General features: G+C 52.5%; 1 protein-coding gene and 1 long non-coding RNA gene across 2 annotated transcripts in view; one reads left to right on the forward strand and one right to left on the reverse strand.

Moving 5' to 3' along the window:
• RXRA (retinoid X receptor alpha) overlaps positions 1 to 396 on the reverse strand; it is a 98,420-nt gene extending 98,024 nt beyond the window's left edge. The window contains exon 1 of the mRNA XM_058853628.1: positions 19 to 396. Within this exon, the coding sequence (XP_058709611.1) occupies positions 19 to 46 (28 nt within the window). The 5' untranslated portion in view covers positions 47 to 396. The remainder of the gene's footprint in view (positions 1 to 18) is intronic.
• Positions 397 to 2,808: 2,412 nt separating this feature from the next.
• LOC131586723 (uncharacterized) lies at positions 2,809 to 4,767 on the forward strand. Its single transcript, XR_009279221.1, has 3 exons — positions 2,809 to 3,053; positions 3,272 to 3,396; positions 4,311 to 4,767. It is a non-coding gene; the product is annotated as an uncharacterized LOC131586723 (long non-coding RNA).
• Positions 4,768 to 22,512: the final 17,745 nt, after the last annotated feature.

Consider the following 22,512-nt stretch of genomic DNA (forward strand, 5'->3'; position numbering starts at 1 on the left):
TCTCGGAACAGAACTCACCCAGCGGCAGGAAGTGTTTGGTGTCCATGGCTGGTGCTTAACTCATGCCAAGGGGCTCGGCGAGAGCGGCGGCGAAAACACACAGGCAGGGCGGGCGGAGGGGAGGGAAATCAGCGCGGGGGGAGAGGGGAGGAGGGGAGAAAAAAAAAAACACCCACGGGGAGGAGGAGGAGGAGGAGGAGGGAGGAAGGGAGGAGGAGGAGGCAGCAGCGGGGAAGCTGCGGCCCCGCAGCGGCGGCCCCGCGCAGCCGAGGCCGCGGAGTTGTGGCAAACTCCAACAATGTAACTCCGCCGCTCGGCTCCGCCGGGCGCGCCCGGCTCCGCGCCGGGGCCCGCGCAGGGGAGCGGCACCGCCGAGCCTAGCCGAGCCGAGCCGAGCCGAGCCGAGCCGAGCCGAGCCGAGTCTGCCCGAGCCGAGCGGAGCCGTGCCGAGCCCGCCCGAGCCGAGCCGAGCCGTGCCCGAGCCGTGCCGAACCCTGCCGAGCCCGCCCGAGCCGAGCCGAGCAGCGCCGCCCCGCGCCCGCCCCGCCGGCCCGCGGAGAGCGCTGCGCTGGTGGCTGGTGGGGGGGGGGTTTGATGGGTTTATTTGGGTTTTTTTTTTTGTTGTTGTTGTTGTTTTTGCTTGAAGTGATGAGGAAAGGGGAGGAAAACAGAGTGAGGAGAGACGGGGGAAAAAATAAAGAAAAAGGAGAAAACGAAAGGGAGGAGGAAAAGGGGAAAAGATGGGGGAAAAAGGAGGGGGCAAGGAGGGGTAATTAGAGATGGGGAGGAAGGGGGGGAAGATGAGGAAAGGAGAATGGGGAGAGAGGAAAGGAGAGAAGGGAGGGAGGGGAAAAATGAGAGGGGAAAGAGAAGGAAAGAAAAGTGGAAAGAGAAGGAAAAAAGAGGAAGGAAAAGGAGAGTAAAAAAGATGGAGAAGAGCAGAAAGGGAAGGGGGAAAGAGAAAGAAGGGGAAAGAGGTGAGGAAAGAAGGGGGAAAGAGAAAAAATAGGGGAAAGAGAGAAAAAACCGAGGTACGTGTAGCTGTGCAGTGTCAGCCTCCGGAGGGGGAAGAAGAGAGGGTGCTGGAGTGATGCTGAGCAATGCCAGCTGTGCCCAGCCCGGAGCAGCCAGCGAGCCCCTCTGCCTGTCCCCGGGCTGTGTCACACGGCGGGCAGCACTCAAAGCAACATTTATTCCATTTCCCATCCGTGAGGCACAACAAATAACTCTGTGCCTCTGTGTGTGTGTGTGTGTGTGTGTGTGTGTGCGGCTCCTCCGCAAACTCTCACCTCCCCAGCACCGCCCGTACCACCCCAGCACACCGCTGGCTGCTTCCCAGAGCCCCGGCCCCCCTTCCCAGGCAGGCCTCTAGCTTTAATAAATGATACTCAGTCCTGGAAGAATGTGTATTAGTGGCTTGATGGACCAGAGCGACTCCACTATGCATGAAGCATATTAAACATGCTATCGACCCTCGCTCTCCACGGCAGTAACATGCATAACAAACAGGCTGGGGCCACGCTGCAGCTGCTCACACACGCTGGGAGCAACGCTGGGCACTGAGCGGGGCTGGGGTGACACCAGGGACAGCTGCTGGGGGTTCAGCTGGCACAGGTAGAGCCCAGCTCTCCTGCGGTGAGTGGATTTTGGGAAATAGAAGGAGCTGGGACAATCAGGGTTGTCCCAGACGCTCTGCCATCACCTCCCTGTGTGGCAGATCTGTGCAATGCTCCCCAGCCTTATCTGCCCTGATTTATTCTTTAATTGGCAAAGTGTCTCGTGCCATAAATATTAGCAAGCGAGCAGCTCCTCCTGGAAAAGTGAGGCCTCTTATCTGCCATCGCCATATCCCTGCGTGCCCTTATCGCTCCATCTCCTGCCTGTCACTGTGGCATCCCGAGCCAGGCAGGAGAGACTCTGGAAAGGCCCCAAAACCTGCATTTCTCCTACAACTCTTCTGCTGGAGAACATGAGACCCTGTCCTTCCTGCAGGGCAGACCCACATGGGGATGGCTGGATGAAGGATACACAGCTGGCAGCAGCCCAGGATCCCAGTTTGGGACCTCTTCACCTGATGCATCACAGTCCATTTGATTTAAAATAAAAAATTCAAATCCATTGCAATCCACCTGAAGACTAAAAACACCAAAAAGGACCCATCTCGTGTCAGGCAAGCGGCTGCAAACTGACATTCAGGTGGAGCTGTAGAAGTTAAAACAAAATAAAGCGTCTTGGATCCTTTTAATCCTCTGCTCCTGTAATTTCAGCATGTCCAAACAGATTTTGGTGTGTGTTTATAACTGGTAACTTCATTTGCTCCTGGGCTGGGACCTTAAATGCCAAGTTTCATCTCCAAGTCGGTTTTTAAGAGTGTGTTACATCCACTGCTGGGAGAAAAGGGGGCAAAAAGGAAATACATAAGGATATAAAAGAAAGTTGGGGATTGTCAGAAAAAGCAGGTCCAAAGTATCTAAGAGTGCAAAAATCACAGATTTCATGGATGTCTGTGTACAGACTGACAGCTCAAAGGTAGAAATTAGTTTCTTGATAGACAAACTAAAGCTAATCTGTCTGATAAGAGCAAACACAGCTTGGGGCAGAGCTGGGCTCTCATGTGCCTGTCCCCACCCAGCTGGGTGCCCACGGCCTGCAGGGCTTTGAGTGTGTCCATCACCAACACATGGGGTGGGGATCTGGCCCCAAACCCCCATCCCAAAGCAGTCTCAGCTCCGTGGCTGCAGCAGATCCCAGGGTTACCAGAGCCAGGGCTGCAAATCCACCTTTGCAGACTCCCAACACATGAAATTACCATAACCAGGACATTTCACGCTCCTCTCCCATAAAGCTGTTTAGAGCAAATTAAATTTCTCCCTAACCAGGCTGTAACAGTTCATGTTAGATGTGGATCTAAATGTTAATTGCAGTGACAATAACAGGTCTGATCCTGCAATCCTTATTTGAGTAAAACCTCCCACAGAAGCCAAAGGAATTTTGCCCCAGAGAAGGCAGCTGGATGCAGTCCCACATTTCCAGTCTCTTGAAGATGCCAGAAGGTAAGCCAGGATATTTCTGTGATGTTACAAACCTTCTCTTTCCCTTTCCCCTCCCTTCCACCTCCCCTGAATTCTTCAATGCACTATTAATTTAATAAGCTGCCCAGTGCTGTCCTCACCTTCAGCCTCACACTTCCCAAGAAGGACTTCAGTCATCGTGGGGGGGCACATTCAGATAATTTTGGCAGCTCATTGCCTTGTACATCTGGTTGATGCAGGGATGCTTGAAGGTCCTGTGCTGGCTGGGAGAACTGCCTGGAGAAACAGCTGCTCTTGTCCTTTGCACCCTTGGGTGATGCCAGCACCCTTTAGCCCGGGCTCCTGAGGAAGGACAGCTGATAAGGTGGGATAATTTGGGGGGTTCTGGCCTCATCTGGGCAGCTCTCAGGCCCAGCACTCACTCCTGGCTGAATTTGGCAGAGAGAGATGCTGTGTTCATCAGATAAACAAGTCAATTAGGCAGAGGCTTCTCCTTCCATTCCCCACTCCCACCTCATTGCCATCCCTTTAGGGCAAAGGGATCCAGGTGCACGTGGCCCTCAGGAGGAGACAGGCACTGAGATCTTCTGGGAGCTGGGACTGCATTCAGAGCTTGGCACTTGAGCCCAGTGAGTGAATTTGGAAATCACAGCCTCTGTGATTTTTTCTAAGTGTTTCAGCTTTTCTTGTCCATAACCCTGAATTATCTGACGGGACACAAAAGCAAAACCTGCTGTGCTTCCCCTGCTGTTTCATGTCCTCCTGCACAGCTAGAAAAAAAAAAAAAAAGAATCTATTTTCCTGCCTGGCTGCATTTTGTTACAAATTAAAGAAAGAATAAATGCAAAATCTGAGAGGAATAGAACAGAAGGAGCTCACGGGCTGTGTCTGGGCTCCATCTCCACCTGCACACGGAGCCTGTGACAGAGGTGCCATGGTGTGGGAGCAGGGGTGGCTGTGGCCACTGACCTGGGGCTTGTGGCCACACAGTCCCTCCCTCAGCAGGCAGTGTGGGACTCCAGAGATGTGAGAACCAAATCCAGCCAAGGAAAGACACCTTCCACTCGTGCAGAATTGGTGAGACTCTCTCAGGCTCCAGTAATCTCCCAAAGTCACTGCAGGTTCCGGGAGCAGGATCTGTATTCCCTGTGTCTCCCAGCACAATTAGAGAAGTTCCTCCCCTAAGCAGCTTCCTGCCTGGGTCTGTAGGTGCTCAGGACAGGACTCTCGTGTTCTCAGGGGCAAGAGGAGCTCACAGGCTGCTTTTCTTCCCTCTAGGAAGGAGAGAGAGACACAACAAGATTTTGGGAGACAAGTCAGAGATCCTGGAGCCTGGAAGTGGAGTTAGTCCCTGAACAGAGCCTTGCCAAGACTCTCAGCATCCCTCAGACACATCCAAACCCCTCCAGCTGCTGAGAGGGGCTCCTGCTCCTCGGGGAGACCCTGCATGCAGGAACCAGCAAAGCTCCAGGACAAGCCACTTCTGTCAGTGCTGCAGATTCAAACTGCCTTGTTTTGTTTCCCAGCAGCATTTAACAGGCTGCTGATGTTTGTTTATGAAGTGAGATGCACATGATTTATTTGATCTGCTGGAGAGCTGCATTCCCACGCCAAGGACAGGCAGAGACGTTGCATTCTCCCCTCTTTTGGGGACTGCTGAGATCAAATCCTCCCTTGCACGGGCAGAGCTGCACTCTCAGCTGCTTCAAAACTGGACATTAAATGCTTATTAGAAACCTCCAAACTCCAAGCCATGAAGCTGCATTTGTTCTTGCCTGCCTCTGCATATAGAACAAGTGTTAATAGAGTGTTCAGCCTCTTAAAACAGGTTTGGGGAAAAGGTCTCAGGGCACCTGGGCTCTGGTCTGGATCCAGCTTGAATAATCCTAAGGGAGGTTTCATCCTCTCCTTGTGCTTTTCTGGTGGATGGGGTTTGGCATGTCTCACCTGGCTTGCAGGGACAGTGGTTTAATGAACTGCTTTGCAAAATGACTTTACAAATGGAGAGTCTACTCCTGCCTTTTTTAACACCTGGAGATCTCTTTATTCCAGCTCATCACCCAGAGCAGGGCCTGGCTGCCAAAGAAGGCAGCAAAGAAAGCATTAAGGGATGGAAGATGAAACCCATGAGCTGTGAGATTTACAGCTCTCAGTGGAAAGCACGGGAAGCATCACCCATCCTGCCAGTGGGGCAGGAGCCAAACCCTCACCTGATGTGAGCCAGAGCAGCACAGGAACCCGGGCAGCAGCTGAAGCTCACCCCACACTGCTCACCGTGGCTCAGACACCACCTGATTTACACCAGGGCTCGAGGATTGTGACTCAGTCACTCAGAGACAGCTCTTCTGCTGGCCTTCCCCTGGTCCCTGCATACAAAACACTTTGCAAATGAAGTGTGAAGATAATATGCTTTATCATGGGCATTTATTACCCGTGATTGTCGTATAAATCTCCCTCCATTCACATACATATACATAAGGTGTATATAAATATGCAGTATCCGGCAGTACCCAGAGCCTTTCTGATGATGTCAATGTAGCCCCCATAAAGATAGTGGGAAATGATTCATAATATTTATATGACAGACATGATATGAACTGTAATAGCCTGTTGGGATCGAGAATATCCATAGGTCTCTGTCAGCCACAAATGTGATTTAAATATTATATATGTGGCAACTGTAGCATTAGTAATATGATAGCTGTTATTGATAGTGGTCATAAAATGCAGTAGTTTTGCACTGAAGAATGTGAAAAATAATCTAGTGGTTTTCCTAATGGTCTTCCCAGCAATGCACTGAAAGGAAGTGTGTACTTTCAATGCCTCCTTTTTGCAATGCCTCCTCCTCTCCTCCCCCCACCCCAAATCACCATTGCATTCTCTCAGATTACTGCCAGGGCCATATTTTACTCTGCTGATGTCAGGTTGTGGCATCTCATCCTCCTGGGGCTGTCTGGGGAGAGCAAAGGGTCCCTGCAGAGCCCTGGGCTGTTGCTGAGGCCGTGTGTGCTGGGAGGGTCCTGTTGGTGCTTCCTCTGAGAACACGGAGCAGGAAAAGGGCAAAAAGCAGCAGGAGAGGGGCTCAGGGGAGTTGTGCCACTCTGGGTGTGAAGTCTGGACCATGGCAAAGGGTTCTCAGCCAGAGTAAATCAGCACAGCCCTTCAGAAACGATGCAGCCACACTAAATTATGCTCACTGGGCTTCTTAAGGGGGGTTCTGGCAGAACCCAGAAGCAGGACTGGGGCATCTGAATCCTCTTCCTTCCCCTTTCTGGCCTTACACACCCAAGGCCTGCCCAGCCAGGGGTCTGCTGGAGGACTGGAACAGCAGCAGGAGGGTGGATAAAGGCACCTTGAGCCTTCCGTGTACACCAGTGTTTACCTGGGCTGGAGCACTGGGAGAACTGGGACTGACACCTCTGACCCCAGGGGATTTGCTCTTTGGCCACCACACACCTTAAAAGGCTCCTCAGGGCACAGCACAGGGGCTGGTGGGAGCTGAGGGACCCCTGGCCACAAAACCAGCCCCACATCTGGGCACAGCTGTCCTTCCATCACTTCCTAAGCAGCAAAGGTCACTTCCCTGCTATTTGCCAGCCTGCCTTGATCTCTCCATCTCTGTCCCTAGAACAGAAATAGAGGGGAAAACGCCTTAAATCCATGATACACCACTGGCTGCCACAGCCACAAATTACACCAGTCCCTGGATTTTCCCCAAGAGCAGAACCAAGGGAAGGTGAGAGCTGCCAAAGTGGGCAACCCAGCTTAGGGTCCCTTGGGTGCCACAGCCTGATCTCACCCAGCAGGGTTTGGGGGGGGCTTCAGGGGCCCAGCTCACACCCAAAAATTATGTCTGGTGTCCATCAGGGAGCCATCCTCTACCAGGGATCAGGTGCTGCTCCAAGGAGTTAACTCAGGATGCTGCACCTGGCAAGGTGCAGGAGCAGCCTGGGAGGTGGGAATTGGGATGCTGGCTCCATCCTTCCACATCACAGGGAATAAATCAAGGCAGTGATATGTGCTCCAAACACAGCAGACCTCGGGGCAAAACATTGATCAGTTCCCTCGTGTGTAGCCTTAAAAAATAAATTAATTAGAGTTCTGTTAGCGGGGCTTTGCAGAGGGCCCCGCGTGTGCTCGGCGCTAACGAGGGGTACGGGGCTGCAGGCTGACCTCTCCCACCCCTCTCCAAAGGGATTTCATTCCCCAGGATTACATTTAAATATTTTAAAGCTAGCAGGATGCACACATTTTGATTAAATCCAAAGCACCGGGCTCTTGGTGGACAGAGCTGGGAGCAAGGGAGAGTTTGTGCACAGATGGGTGACACTGGGGCAGGGAAGGGACTGTGCTGATTTTCCTCAAAAAATTAGAGGGGAACAGCAACCCACCCTCCATCAACCACAGATCCAGCCCTCTCTTCCAGATGATCTCTTCCTTTCTAACTTTGACAATACAGGAAATTTTATAAAAGAAAGCAAAAGTCTGTTTGAAAGTAAGACTCCAGGTACAATTTAATGTCAGTTTTCTCCATCATTTGCATTGCAAGGGACCTGATCTTCCTCTTCCCCACCCTGGTGTGAGCCAGGCATTGCTCCAGGGAAAGCTATGGGCCTATTTCTGCTGTCGTTTCCATGAACATAAATCAGGAATTTACTCAGTTGAAATAAGTGGAGCTGCACCAGTGTAAAAGCAGTGTGAGCTCAGAGTTACAGTGCTATAAAAGCAGTGTGAGGCTAGAATCAGCCTCGGTATTTATGGAGACGGTTTGAGGAAAGCCTGAGGAAATTAGTAAAACTGGGAACAAACAAAGAGAGAAAAAAAAGGCATGTGATTTCCTGATGATTTGGCAAATCAAATCCTCAAGGCCAGCGCTCATATTCCTTCCTCCAGTGCGATGCCTGTTCTGGTGAGCACTTCTGCCAGAAGAGCCTTTCTGTATTATTCCTCTTCTGGGTGACGCAGCTGCGAGATGCTCGCTATGGAAATGCCGTATAAAAATAAATTGAATCGAATTAGGGAAACAACTAAAGTAATTTCTTCTCTGTCCTCACATTAATCCATTTAGGTTGATTCTCTGGGTGCTCCAAAGGGGATTTGCATTACTATCCTGTCAGCAGCCACAGTCCCTTCCTCTCCACTCAAACAAGCCTCGGCACCTCCTAATTCGATGTCTTTTTATTATTCTCCCCCTCTGCCTGCCCCTGCATGGAGACTTCAAGGAGATTTTTTCCAGGGTGATTGGCTTTCCTGGCAGGTTGGATTAAGGCACGATTTGCTCTCAATTGCGACATTTTAATGAGATTCTTTTTTCTTTTTGGTGGGGGGGGGGGGGGGCGGGAAACACAAATTAAGAGAAGGGAAAACAAAAACCATCTTGTAAATGAAATAATGATGTGTGAGGCCCGAGATCTAATGAGAAGCATATCAGTGGCAATCAGAGTCGCTAATGGAGCCTGTGCATTGATATCTGCTCCCAGGCAGCCACGGCAATTTCGGCGTCACGGACACGGCGGAGGCTGGGCCGACATCCCCACCCAGCACGGATTTCTGCTGCCCTAAAATTACACGTTGTGTTATTCCAAGAGGATGAATTCCAGAAAGTCCCAGGGCCTGGGCTGTAAGTAGGTCAGGCGAGATGTTCATCGCCACGGTCTCATATGGCCTCGCAGTCTCCGTGCCCTGCGGCGAGGATGCAGAGCGAGCAGCAAATAGCACAGGGTCGGGGGAAAAGGGCTCCATGCTCCTGCCAGGCTCGGTACAGGACCTGGGGATGGCCCTGGGGACACCCCAGAGCTCCACCCTGTGCTGTCCCACACGCTGGTGTGGCACTCACTCCGCTGAGGGTCTGTCCCTGCTTCGCTCCCGCTGAGTCAAGGTGTGCTTGGGTATTCCCATAAGTAAAAAAGGAGCTGCCTCTGCGAAATATTCCTTGTGTTATCCCAGAAAAATCACCAGCACTGCCACGAGGTGTAAGTAATTCAGCCCTTGATGCTGGTGGGGAGCCCTGCTCGCCTGAGCTCAGGGACAGCACTGCAGCACAGCCACCCCTCACGTCAGCTGCAGGGAGAGGCTGGGGGAAATGCTGATTTTTTTTCCGCTTCTCAGTTGGTAAAAAACCCCAGGATTTGCCATGAAAAGGTGGGAAACCCCAGGATTACCCTCAAACCAGGATGGTCCCCAAGGTAGGAGGTCTTGAACTTGGCTCTCTCCCACTGCCCCAAACCCTGACCTCTGCACTGCACAATGCCCCATTTCCTCCTCCAGAGCCCTGGAGGGTTTCTCTGCTCTGTTATTTCAGCTCTTTGGAATTTCCCTGCAAAAATGAAAGTCCACCAGAAAAATTCCCCCTTGGCTGTGTCACACACCAAGAGGGGCAGGCACAGGGAGCCGTGGCAGCCCAGGATGCTGTGAGTGGATCTGGGGGCACAATCCCTGCTCCATTCTCCTCTCATCCTGCCCGGACAGCCCAAATCCTCTAACACCTCCAGAAGTGGCACAATCATTTTGGAAAAGCAATGCCTGGGTCATTGTCCTCCACAGCTCTCGTGCCTCCCTCTCCCAGCACGGTGATTTCCAGGATGCATCCTGGAATCCCGACTGCCAGCTGCTGACGCCGCACGTTTCGGGGAGAGAGACTCAGCACAGGGATTTCCAGTGTAAATCATGGGACAAGCCAACATAAATATTTCGGAGGAGATGGTAGGAGGGGGGATGGAGAGCAGCTTTGTGGGGGGGCAGATTCTGCTGCCATTTACACAATGGGAAGTCAGACGTCACTTCCCAGCCCGGAGTGACTTTGGCTGATTCTCTCAAGTTTTACTCAGATTTTGTGGCAGCGTCACTGACAGCTGGCTCTGACCCCTGAGGTCTTGCTTAGTGAGCAAGGTTGGAATTCCAAGAGTCTTTTCCTGAAATATCTTGAAATCTCTTGGTTTCCTCCCCAGTGCCCAGCACTGACCTCAGCTCCCAGGGGTTTGTACCCCCTGGCAGAACCCTGCTCCACAAACACAATAAATCCAAGCTCAGCCTCAGAGTGTTTGGCACAGCCTGACAATGAAATGCCCTGGCCATGGATGGGAAAGGCAGGTAACAATTCCCGTGGCTCTTTGGGCACATCTGGGTTTGCTCCAAGCAGTTTTTGATCCTGCTGTTGGGTTCATCACTGAAACACACTTCGTGGTCTACCATGCTCTAAGGAGTGTTATCATCCTACAGAAATTCCAAAAATACATCCCAGAGGCACATAGAGGATCCTGCTGCCTGGAAGAACAGGAATCCTCCACTTCCAGACCCCAATTCAGCATCAGCCATTGGAGATTTCCTCAAGGCAGGAATGATCAGCCTGTCCTCACTTCTGCCACTGAAGATTTTCAGCATTGATGGGGAACATGGAAGGCAAGAACCAGGACAGTTTTATTTCCCATGTCTGCTTTTTCTCAAGGATCAATGATTCCAGGGTTTTTTACCAGATGAACCCTGGTTAAGTGAGTGTATCTTGGCTTTAAAAGACTCGCCCAAGGCTGAGGACTGGCTCTCACTCAGTGTCTCAGCAGGAACTGAGTTTGAAGCTGGGTTAGATGTGGTTCTGGCCTTTGTATTCCTCTTGGGTGGGCTGGGCTTAAATCTTAGTTTTGGCCTTCTGAGTGTGAGATCTTTCCCTAATTCAGCCTAAACACCTTGCCTGTGTAAAGCAATGCTCAGCAGGGTGGCAGTCCCGGGGCACCAGTCCAGTGGGTGCCATCCCACAGCGCTGTGTGCCCTGCTCCAGGCAGGGATCCATCCCCCAGCCCTGCCAGATGTGCTGCCTTTGATGCCAGGCAAGCACAGTCCTGCTGCTCCAGGCTGGAGCAGGCTGCTCCCAAATAATCCCTGCTTCTGCAGGCACAGCTCAGTTTTATCCAGAATTTTGTTGGTGGTTTGGTTTCTCCATCGGGTGCTGCAGCTTCAGCGGGGATGTGGAAGAAACCATCAAAGCCTGAGGAGAAAAATGGGGAGAAAGGTGTCCAGGCCTGTGTGGACAAGGGGCTGTCATGTCCCTGTCCCTGTCCCTGTCCCTGTCCCTGTCCCTGTCCCTGTCCCTGTCCCTGTCCCTGTCCCTGTCCCTGTCCCTGTCCCTGTCCCTGCCACCAGCAGCCCTTCCAGACCCTCCCCAGGCAGCAAACAGAGCTCAGATCACCTCATTACACCAGTGGGTACCTGCCCCATTATCACCATGGCTCCACAACATTTAAACCTTTGTAGTTCTCAGTCCTGACAGGGGCTTTTAATAATCTGATGAGGGTGCAGCCAGACTTTCACGTGTCCAAGGCAGGGTAATCAGAGATTCTGGGTCTGCCATGGAAGCAAAATGCAAAATAAAACATTATCACAAATAATAACGGTGTTTGTGAGCTGCACAAAGCAGGAGCTCAGTGTTGGGGTTGTTGCTTCTTTTCAGAGTGCTCTCCTGCTAAATCCTTTCTAATATTAAAGCTGGCTCAATAGGGTCCTGATCCCTGGTTGAAACATCAATATTACTAATAAATAGAAATAACAAGTGAGGTAAAGGGCCAGACCAACCTGACCTGCTTTATGAATTAATGTAGTGAAAACTGGCCCTTTTCTTCCAGCCTTTATATACTGCAGGCACATATATGAACATTGTACACATTTATTGGACATCAGAGCTTTGGAATACAGCTGGAGCCATGCTGTAACCTAATTACTGTGCCAGGGAAAAAGTGGGAAAGGCCCATTGCACAGCCCCCTTTGGCTTACAGGATTGCTAGGAATGAAATCACCTCTCCCAGGCAGCATTTTTTGCCCAGGGTGGATCCCCTCCAGCCCCAGAGCTGAGGGGTTTCCATGGGATCCAGGGCTTCTAGTTTGCAGGGATTTTAGCTGGAGTTTGTGGGTCTTGTGGCAAGGCCATGTTTGGTTTGGAGCTGGGGCATTTGGGGGATGGCTGGCAACAGGAGCTGGGCAACCTGAGCCCTCCACCCTGTGCATGTGCTGGTGGCTATATATATCCGTATATCCCAGGCTATAAATATCCAAATATCCATATATCCCAGGCTATATATATCCAAATATCCATATATCCCAGGCTATATATACCCATATACGTGTGGACAGAGGTGCTGGGCACTGCTCTGCTCCCCTGTAACTCTGCCCTGTGATTCCTGCGTGCTGGGGGAGGATTTCTGGGAGGTGTGAGGCAGACGTGACCGAGCTTTGGGATGTGAGCTGATCCCGGGAATGTTCTATCCCAGATGCAGCTCCCGGGAATGCCAGCACAGCTTTACACCACGGAGCAGCAATCTGGGGCCGGGCCTTGCTCCCAGACACAGACACCGTGTGGTGTCCATAATTTATAAGCTATTCAAAATTTATCACCGAGAACAAACTCCGGCTGCGGAAGGGTTTTAAAGCCTTGTTAAGTATTAAAGTGGAAATATCTGTGCTGGTGAGGATGGGGATGGGGATGAGGAGCATCCTCCCTGCCTGCCCCACGCAGACCCGGGAGGGTTCAGATTATCTCTCTATCCCCTTATTTTTCCTTTTTCCCCCTTTTTTTTCCCTTTGTGCTGCCTCTGCATCGCCGTGTTGCTCCAGCCACAGCAGCCCCTGGGTCAGGGGTAGATCAGGGCTGGCCGTGCCCCCCTCCACTGTCCCCAGTCCCCTCCCTGGGGGGACCCTTGGCTTTGCTGCAGGGGGCCCAGGCCAGGCTGGCCAGGGGCTGACAGAGCCATACAAGCACTTGTCACCCTGGCGGTGACGAATCGGCCTCGGCTGACAAGAATGGATGGAGCTGTTTCCCGGGCTGGTGGGGGGCGAGAGCAGGGCTGGGGATGCTCTGGGGGGATGCAGGAGAGGTGCTGGAGGTGGGAGGTGAGGTGGGACTCAGGTGGCTGAGCTGGGGCAGCCCCGTGCCGGGGATGGGGTTTGGGGTCTGGGCTGGGGCAATTTTAATAAGTCCTAGGGCGGCCTCCTCGCAGAGCTTGGCTTAATGGGATGCCAGAGACGACAGGGTTGCCTCGATCTGCTCATTCCCTGGGCCTGGGGAACCATCCATCTTGTTCTAACCCTATTTTAAAAAAATATAAAAGGAAAGAAAAGGAGGGGGTGGGGGAGAAAGAAAAATGATAAATCTGTTCAGGGCTTTTGTTTGCCTGCGATTCCTGTAAAGGACAAAAAATGAAATAAAAGCCAGGCCCATTTTTTCCTTGCTTGGTGTTGCCATGGGATAGAAAATCGCCTGTTCTCAAGAGTGCAGTGCCTTTGGGGAGGGGAAAACCCCTCGTTAATGTTACAAGTTGCATCTGTCCAGCTCTCCAGCTCTCCCTTGCCTGTCTCCCCCACCCCCTCACATTCCCATTGCTAATTTATTTGGCTACCCATGCCCTCAGAAATCAAAGGGGAGATCCTGGCTCCCAGCTTGGGCTCTGAGACAATGACCACCATGCTGAGAGCATCCCAGATCTGAGAGCATCCCGGCTCTGCGAGCATCCCAGCTTGGGCAGCATCCCAGCTTGGGCAGCATCCCAGCTCAGGAAGCTCTCAACCAGGTGCAGGAGACACAGAGCAAAGTCTTGGAGTGCAATGCCTCCTCATCCCTCTGGAAAACAGAAATAACAATCCTGGCTCACCACTGCAAGAGGTGGGAGAGGGAATTCCCCCTCGGACAATGCTGTGGGCAGGAAGGGTTCGGGGCAGCATGGCAGGATATTGATCCTCCACTCTTCCTTCTGCTGGAACCTCTGACCTCCTGGCCTGAGCCCTTGAGGAATCAAATGAACAAACCTCCCTCTCCTGCTCCTGCTTGGCTCTCCAGCTCTTTCCCTGCTCAGGGAATGAATGTGATCAGGACCCAGCACTATTTACCACATCTAGGAGGGTGAGAAGGCATAAAAAAAGAACTTTGATGTAACACGCTGCCATAAAAACATGTCTGTGCAGTGGAGCAGGGGCTCTCTGGGGCTTTGCAGGGTGAGGGAATTGGCTGGATATTTCCAATGGCACACGACAAGGAAGATACCAGCCACGGCCCATTTTGGAGCTCCGAGGTGAAGCACAGGAGCTGGTGCAGGGCTGGGAGCCATAAAGCAAAGAGCTTCACAGTGAGAGACAAAACAGCCAGAACCAGTGCAGGGAGAGGAGGATTTTCTTACCCAGCCATGGCTCCTATCAGCTTGGATCCCATTTCCAGGCTATTTATAACCCAGGTGCTGGCAGAAGGCTGGTGGCTGTGAGCACTGAGCCCCCAGCACCCCGTGGTTGCCTGCACCACATTGCCAAACACGCCTGCTTCTCTGGAGATCTGGCTCCAGGAGCAGAGGGGACCAGCAGCCCCAGCCCCCTGGGTGTGCCCTGCACCAGGGAACACCCACAGGGAGTTTGGGGGGCCACAGGCAGTGGGATGGGGCAGCAGAGAGGGAAGAATGGTGATTTCAGCTGGTGTAAAGCAGAGGTTTGGTGCCTGATGTGCCAATGGGGACCAAAATATGGCTCTGCAGGCGACTCCAGGTGGGAACACATCCTGAGCGGGATGAGCAGCAGGGGTGTGCCAAAATATGCCATGAGGAGCCATGGCAAGCCATGCTGTGCCAGCTGCACCGTGCCATGCCATGCCATGCCATGCCATGCCACACCACCTGGGCTGGGGACAGGCTCAAGGATGCCCAGCTGGCATCACAGCTTGGCAGAGGCAGAGGCATCCTCACAGCGCTGCTGGTGCTGCCCAAAGCCTGTGGCAGTTGTGCCTGGAAGCCAAGGAGAAGCACAAAATCTCTCTGCACACTCTCAGGATCCTTGGGTAACTTGCAGGTATCGGTTTGCTGGATTGTGTGTAAAAGGCTTCACAGTCCTTATTATAAACACTATAAATAGGTTTGTGGTTCTTCTTTGAGCTTAAGAACAAAAGGCTGTTTCATTATCATTAAACTTGCGTTTGAGTTGCTCTGTGACTGAGTGTCTGGCCTTTTATTGCAAGCCAGGGCTTTCAAAAGCTCCTTAAATGTTAATGTCACCTTTAAAACAACAGTGGCGAGGCCTTTGATCAGCAGCGCCGGTCACTTGGTGCAGCTGAAGTAAGAACCAGCCACTGACTGATCTCGGGCTTTTAATATTTCCCCCTTCCCCCTGTGGGTGCCTGGCACCAGGAGAGCAGCCAGGCTTTGATCAGACCTGGGTTTTTAGCCATCTCAAAGATCTCCTCAAAGGAGATGTTCAGCACTGGGTTTCCTTGGCTCAGTGCATGGAGGAGAGCAGGGAATGGCCAGGTTGCCTCTGACTGGCTTTGGAGACAGAAGAGAAGCCCTTCTCCAGTGCTTTGCCATGGACCTACGGGACTGCCCAGGCTTTGGGGCCACCAGCTGCTCCCCCTTGACTCTACCACCGGTGCATCCCCACAATTTGGAGGCTGGCAGGGAACGGGATCATCTCAAAGCCTTCCCTTCCATGGCTCCAGCTCTGCCCTTCACCAAAACCTCCCACATTCCCACCGTTCCTGTCCACGCTCAGTCCCTGTGCATCCCACACAGATGCTGGAGCGTGGGGACAGAGTGACACCCGCGCTCCCCGAGCAGGCAGCAGCCAAACGCCGCAGGAAAGCACATTTTGGGTCCAATTAATGCCATCCACGGCTCTGCTGGTGCTGGGCTGGGTACAGGGATATGTTTGCAGAGATAAGTGTGAGTGTAACCTGATGACACAAGTTGCCTGCTTCCAAATGTCAGGCAAAGTTCACCCAACCCATGTGAAACGAGTTAAAATTTAACAGAAATCTGCAAAGTGTTGCGTTGTAATTGAATCCATGATGTGGACGGGAAGCATGTTCAGACACATCCCAAATTTGCCTGAACCATAATATTCTTCTGGAAAAAAAAATAAAAAAGAAAGAAAGAAAGAAAAAAAAAAGGTCGATCTAAGGGAGGCGGCTGCTGCTAAATATGCACACACCCCCTCCTTCCCCTGCTGCAAGGAGAAAGTTCTGTCTGAAAACTTCTGAGTCATCCTGCATCGGTTTTGATGTGTCAAAATCGGTTTAAAAATTCACAGCTGAAGCAGCAGCGGGGAGAGCTGAGCCCAGGCACAGGCAGATGAATGCAAAGTGCTGCAGAGCTGAACCGCATCGGCTCCGCATCCACGAGAGTCGCTAAAGCCGGACCGGGCATTAAGGAGGAAAAAGGCTTTTTGGCTTCTTGACACTGTGATGTGGCTTTGTGTTGTTTTTGTCTTTGCTGGCTGCTAATTCACCCTTTGTCCTGGCATGGCAGGGTGCAAACCCCTTCAAGCTTTAGAAATGGAAAGTTGTTTTGTTGGTTTTGTGCTCCCTTTCTATGGCGAGTTCAGCCCCCAAGGCCTCCCTGCCGTGGGCTTTGGGCAGCAGTGGCCAGATGTGACCAGCACGGCTCATCACAGCCCCACGTGGGCTGCAGCAACCTCTCCATCCCTGAGATTGAACAGAACCAACCCAGTGCCCTTTTCCCTTCCCTTTCCACCTTCTCCTGGCTGAATCCTGCCCAGGTCCTTCAAGCCAAGCCTCAGCTGCCAAAAGAGCCGTGTCACAGTAAGGAGGAGCAAGCAGGAGAAACGAGCTCTGTGCTCTGGCTCACTATGAGGTTTTTGTCTCTATCTTTTCCATTTAGGGAATTTATTACACTAAGTGATGGATGGAATGGATTAAAGAAAGAAGAGGATGGCCATGGCAGTTTGGAGTAACTGAAGACAGCCCCGTGCCTGGGCCAGCTCTGCACACAGCATCCCCATGGACGGATCTGGGGCTTGGCTCTGCTTTATCCCCTGCTCCTTTCCAGCAGATTAAACTTGTGATCCTAAAGGTCGATGCTCCTGGCTGCTGCTGCACAGCCAGGCTCTCCCCTGGACACAGCAGGAGTGGAGGAAAACTGTGAGGGATGACTGAGACCCTTGTGTACTTTTACTCTGCAAGGGCTTTTCATAGGGGAGCTAAAAACAAATTTAGCACTTAATGCTCTGAAGAGTAAACACTTAAATACCCTATCATCTGCCCAAGTGCTTTGTTTATTATTCAGAGAAGCCAAACTGAAGCAGTTTTCCATGGAGATGTAGTACCTCCTTCAGATTAGCCAGCTTAATTAGATCCTGGTTGCAGCGCACGCTGCTCTGTGCTGATGAGGGAAAAGTCAAACAGACACTTCCAGAGGCCAGGCCTGGGCTCCAGCTGCACCAGGCACTGGGCAGGATTTTGGGAAGAGAGTGACAAAGCTGGACATGTCAAGCTCTGGGCCAAACCCAGCACTGGTGCTGGATGTGGAGAGGAGCCACTGTTTGCTCCCAGTCCCTCCAGTCTGTCCCAGCTTCCACCTCCAAATCCCAGCAGGGACAAACCTGACCTCTGGTAAAGACTGACAACTTTAAACAAGCTATTTTTCCCTTTTCTTAGAAGAAAGTTGGATGAAAATGCCGGTTTATGTACTGAACACTGGCAAAGGCCACTCCTGAATAGTGGCTGCTATGACTGGTACTCCCTGAAGCATAAAATCTCCAGTCTCCCATTTACAAGCTATTAAAGCTGTTACATCCCATAATGGAGTTCCTCAGGTGAAGAAGACAAACAAGGGAAAATGCTGAAACACCACTGCAAGGCCTGACACAATAACAGACATGACACAAGAAGGATGTGACACGGGGAGACAAACAGGAGTGAAATTTATGTCACTGGAGATTACAAGGGCATCGTATATCAGCCTTGGAGACGGGCTCTGAACAGGGCTGGCCCAACCTTTCAGGGGAAAAAACTCGGAGCAACAACGCCAGCCAAGAGAAAAAGCAGAGCTGGGGCTCTCTGGCAGCATCCTGTGCTTGGGGAGTTTGGTGGGAAGGAGAGGGAGAGGCCAAAAATGACACCATGGCCACGTGTCTGATGTGACAGCTGAAGGTGTTGCTCAGTTATTGATGGTATGAGGCTGGAAAATGTGTGCAGAGATAAGAGACACCTGGGCCATGGTGTGAGGGGTTTTTCCTGGGCCCAGTGGCATCTCTTTGAGCATCAATGGCTAATCCTGTTTGAGCTGGTGGGGCTGCTCTGATCCCATCCTGAGCCCTGCCCATCACACCCCACCACCCCCCAAAGCAGCTCTTTGGTCTCTGGATAAAGCTGTGGGGAAGGGAAAGCCAAAAGCTGAGCAGAGCCCAGACTCCAACATCCCACAGCATGGAGGGGAATTCTGTCCTTCCTGAGGCCAGAGATCACGAGATCTCTATCACAGGGAAGCCCCATTGTGAATGGCTTTAATAACATCACTGAACCAGTCTGCAGGGGAAGGTTTTACCCACAGCTTATGGGATTTGGCCATTCCTATATCAACTTTCTCATGTTCATCCAAAAACCTGTAAATGGCCATTAAAACTCAGGAACAGGAGAAGGGTGTTGGCCTTCAGTTGGATTTGGTGTAATGTGAGTACTTTGGACTTTGTTTAGCACTCAGAATGAATTATTGGCTCCTCGTCCTTCAGCTCAGAACCTTCTTTTCTTGCTTTAAGTGACTATTTGCAAACATGTGAAGTCTGCCCTGTCAGAGCCCAGTCCCCACTCTGCACCTTTCAACTGCTCTTGGAAGTGTCAGAAATTATTAGGAGAAGCTGGATATGGCCACTGCTGTTTCACAGAGCAGCTCAGGTTGGAAGGGATCCATAAGGATCATCAAGTTCAACTCCAGGATTGATCCATATGACCAAGAGCATCATCTGGGTGCTCACTGAATTCTGTGACCACTTCCCTGTTCCAGTGACACATCATGTGCTGGGAAAGTGACAAATCCAAAGCAATTTTTCCCATGGTCACAAAATCAACCTATGACCACAGTGTGACCTGAATATTGGGGATATCATTTCCAGCTGGTTTTGGGGCTGGAAATGCCTTTACCAGCCTGCCCCAGTGCCAGGGCGCAAAGCAGAGATGCCTCCTGCTGCTCTGTGCCTGCCAGGAAGGACGAGTCCAAGGTGGAACAGGATTTAAGAATCCACCTAAGGGTGATGCTGCAGAAACTGAGGGTCCTGCAGGACCTGGCTGCTCAGCTGTGAGTCTCCTGCAACTCCCAGTCCTCATTATTTCACTCCTAGTCAGTGCAGCAGCAGTCAGACTTCAGAGTAAAAACTGTCCTACTTTCAAATGACTGAATGCAGCCCGTGCCTCAGATTCCTGTTGCCATGAACACACGCTTCCAGCAGCGTGGGCTCTCAGGTCTGGATGGGTTCCCCTCCATCCTTGGGTTACATGAGCTGAAACTGGGGCTGATCTGTCTGGCCCCAGCGCAGTAAATTGCCCTGCTGCCTCAGCTGGCAGCAAGGTGGGGGTAAGATTGCTTCGGTGCCAGATGAACTCATCACAGGAGCGCTCCAGCCGTTCGTTCAGTGTGTGCCTGTCACAGGCTCCGCGGGGATCAGACACCCTCAACCTCCGCCTCGCGAATAAAAAATGCCTTTTCTTCTCCAGCCTCACAAAGCAGCAGCTCTGCCTGGAGCCCAGAGGCAGCAGCAGAGCCCCCTTCCCTTCCCCTCTTCCTTCCTTCCCCCTCGCAGCAGAGATATTGCATTCATTCATCTATCTCGGGGGCCGCGCTCAGCTCGCGGCCTGACAATGCATTATGGTGATGTAGGTCTTCATTTCGCGCTGTCAGGGACTACAACAACTGTATCCATTACCCAGCAGGCCTAACAGGACAGCTCCCCCTCCTCTGGGGATGTCCCCTGGCCGTGTCCCCGCCACGAGGCTGCGGGGAGGAGGGCAGTGCCCGGTGCTGCAGGGGTAGGATGGGGAAAGGGGAGCCAGGAGGAGATGGATGGCCCCGAGTGCCACGAACACAATGAGGTAATTCCACCCAGCAGAGCCTCATCAATCCCCCGGCTCCAGCGCGGTGTCCCCACGGCCACGGACTGCCAGGGCCATAGCCCAGGTGTGTGGCTGTCGTGGAGATAAAAGAGGCTTAATTAAGACCCAATAAGCTAAGTGATTTGTTATCTCGGTGCAATATATTACTCCAGCCTATCGATCCCAGGGCAGCACGTGTGTCCGAGAGCCACCGGCCAGGCTGGATCTCTCCTTGGTGAATATCTGCCCTGGAATTCCCACTGGAGCACCAGTTCCTGCTGCTGGCTGCTGGCAGAGGCCAGGAACCTGCCCGTAAGGACATACCCACCAAAATATCAGGATTTGCTTTGCCCAAGGGAAGAGCACAGTGAAATCTGGGAATAGACAGTTTCCATAAACCAGCATGAGCTCAGCTGTGGAATGGGAAGCCCCAAGGGCTGTCCCTGTCCCAAGCAGAGCTGGATGTCCCCGAGCAGGGAGCCAGGTTCTGGACACACATGCCATGACCTTGGTGCTCCAGCCCAGCTAGCACCACACATCCCCAGAGCTGCTGAAACATTCCCTTCCCAGCTAAGATCAAACCATTTATTTTTCAAAACTTGAAGGAGGGGTGAAGGGGAGAGGGAGGGGAACCCAATTCCTTTAACATTCGAAATGTTAAACTGTTCATGGAGTTCTTTGATCTTTTGAGGTTTTGCTGCAAAGGGAACACCCTTTCCCCATTGGTTTACTGAGTCACGCTTATTACTTCAATGCAGAAATATCCTTTATGTCAAGTGTATAAATAACCAGCTCTAAGCTTCAGAAGCCTTTTCCTTTTTTCTTTTTGTCTGCCTATTTTTTTTTTTCCCGGAGGAGTTTGTTTCACACTCTCGCGGAGCTGCCTGCATTCTCCCTCGCAGTCACAGCAGTTCCCAGCAGGAAAACTGGGTGCTCTGCACGGGTGCTGTGCAGGGAGCACCCAGGGCCACCCCTCTCTGCATCCTCCCCACATTTCTTGTGGGGAATTCGACAAAAAAGCCAGAGGGAGGAAGAGATTAGAACATCCAGGCTGGAAGCGCAGTTGTGTTAAGATCCCAGGATGCCCCCAGTGCAAGGAGGAGCATCCTCCGTGGGATGCGCAGAAAAAGCAGGGGCTGGGGAGCGCCTGCACGGCTCTCCCACCTTTTCTGCAGCATCCCTGGCATCTCCGGGCCGAGGCCGGGGTTCGAAGCGGCCGCAGGTGCGGAGGAAAAGCCCCGGGCTGGCAGAGCCCGGCTGGCAGCGGCCCCACGAGCCCGCCCGGACCTCCCGCAGCCCCGGCTGGAGCCGGGCCGGGCTGCTCCCTCCTGCCTGCCCCCGACTTGGCCCCGAGCTACGTCTGCATCGGGCTTGTTTGAACAGTATTGATGGCAGGCAAGCCGGAGCTTGAGCCCCGGGAGTGCTCGGTTCCATGGGGAAGGAGGCGGTGATCCCCCTGCGTGATCTGGACTGCGGGATGCGGGGTCAGGCACCCCCTGCTTTGTTTGTCACCTCCAGGAGGGGCCAGCCCGGTGCCAGGTAGTGCAAAGCGTGTTTTAAACCATGGCACAGCTCAACAGCTCCGGGTTTCCTTCTTCAAGGAAAGATCCCGCGGGGTTCAGCAAACCGTGAGCCTCGCTCAGACCTGGACACGCTTGGCCAGGCAAATGGAGCCTCCCCAAAACGGGACAGCATCCCCACTCCAGCCAGCCTTGGCTGAGACGAGTCAAAGCTTTCAGGAGCCAGTGGTTTGATCTTAGCTGGGAAGGGAATGTTTCAGCAGCTCTGGGGATGTGTGGTGCTAGCTGGGCTGGAGAACCAAGGTCATGGCATGTGTGTCCAGAACCTCTGCCCAGTTCCTGCTGAGAGCCGAGATGGATGCTCAGAGATGTCTGAGGGATGCTCAGAGCTGTCTGAGGGATGCTCAGAGCTGTCTGAGGGATGCTCAGAGATGTCTGAGGGATGCTCAGAGCTGTATCAAGTCACCACCTCTGAGGACCACCGAGCAGCTGTGTGTCCTGTCCCCAAATCAGGAGGTACATCAGGGATGACCACCTGGTGACCCTCACCTGTCAGAGGGATCAGGGCCGGTGCTGTGTCAGAGCCTCTCAGGGATGTGAATCTGCCCTGTGCTCCCTTCCTCTTCAGCACAGCACAGCAGGGATGCACCAGCATCACCCCTCGTGGCACTTGGGCTCCCAGATGCTTTTTCTGGAAGTGGCACATCCAGGAACGCTGGGTGGACCCTGATCCATCCCAGGAGCTGAGTGTGGGAGATGCTCCGGCCCCTCCAAGCCCAGCTGTGCCCAGGCTGATGAGGGTCCTGGCTCACACCAGTGGAAGTGGGTCCATGCTTTCCTTTGTCCTCCCTTTTCCCCTTGTTGGAGGTCACACCCCCCATTACATAACCAGGAGCCAGCTCTGGGCAGAGCAAGGAAACTTGACATTCACATAACCTGCCAGGCTCCCTCCAACAGGGGTTATTAAGTCATTAGAGTCTGTTAGCAAATTTTCCCAAATACTTTTTGCTTCTTCCCAGGGGCACCTTGATGGTTAATGATCCCAAACTACGGGCTGGGCTTAAATTCACCCACTCCAGTCAAACAACCTCCAGTGATCCTCAGGGTGTGCTGTGGAGGGAGGGGT

The sequence above is a fragment of the Poecile atricapillus genome, chromosome 20, assembly GCF_030490865.1.
Source record: "Poecile atricapillus isolate bPoeAtr1 chromosome 20, bPoeAtr1.hap1, whole genome shotgun sequence".
NCBI lineage: Eukaryota > Metazoa > Chordata > Aves > Passeriformes > Paridae > Poecile > Poecile atricapillus.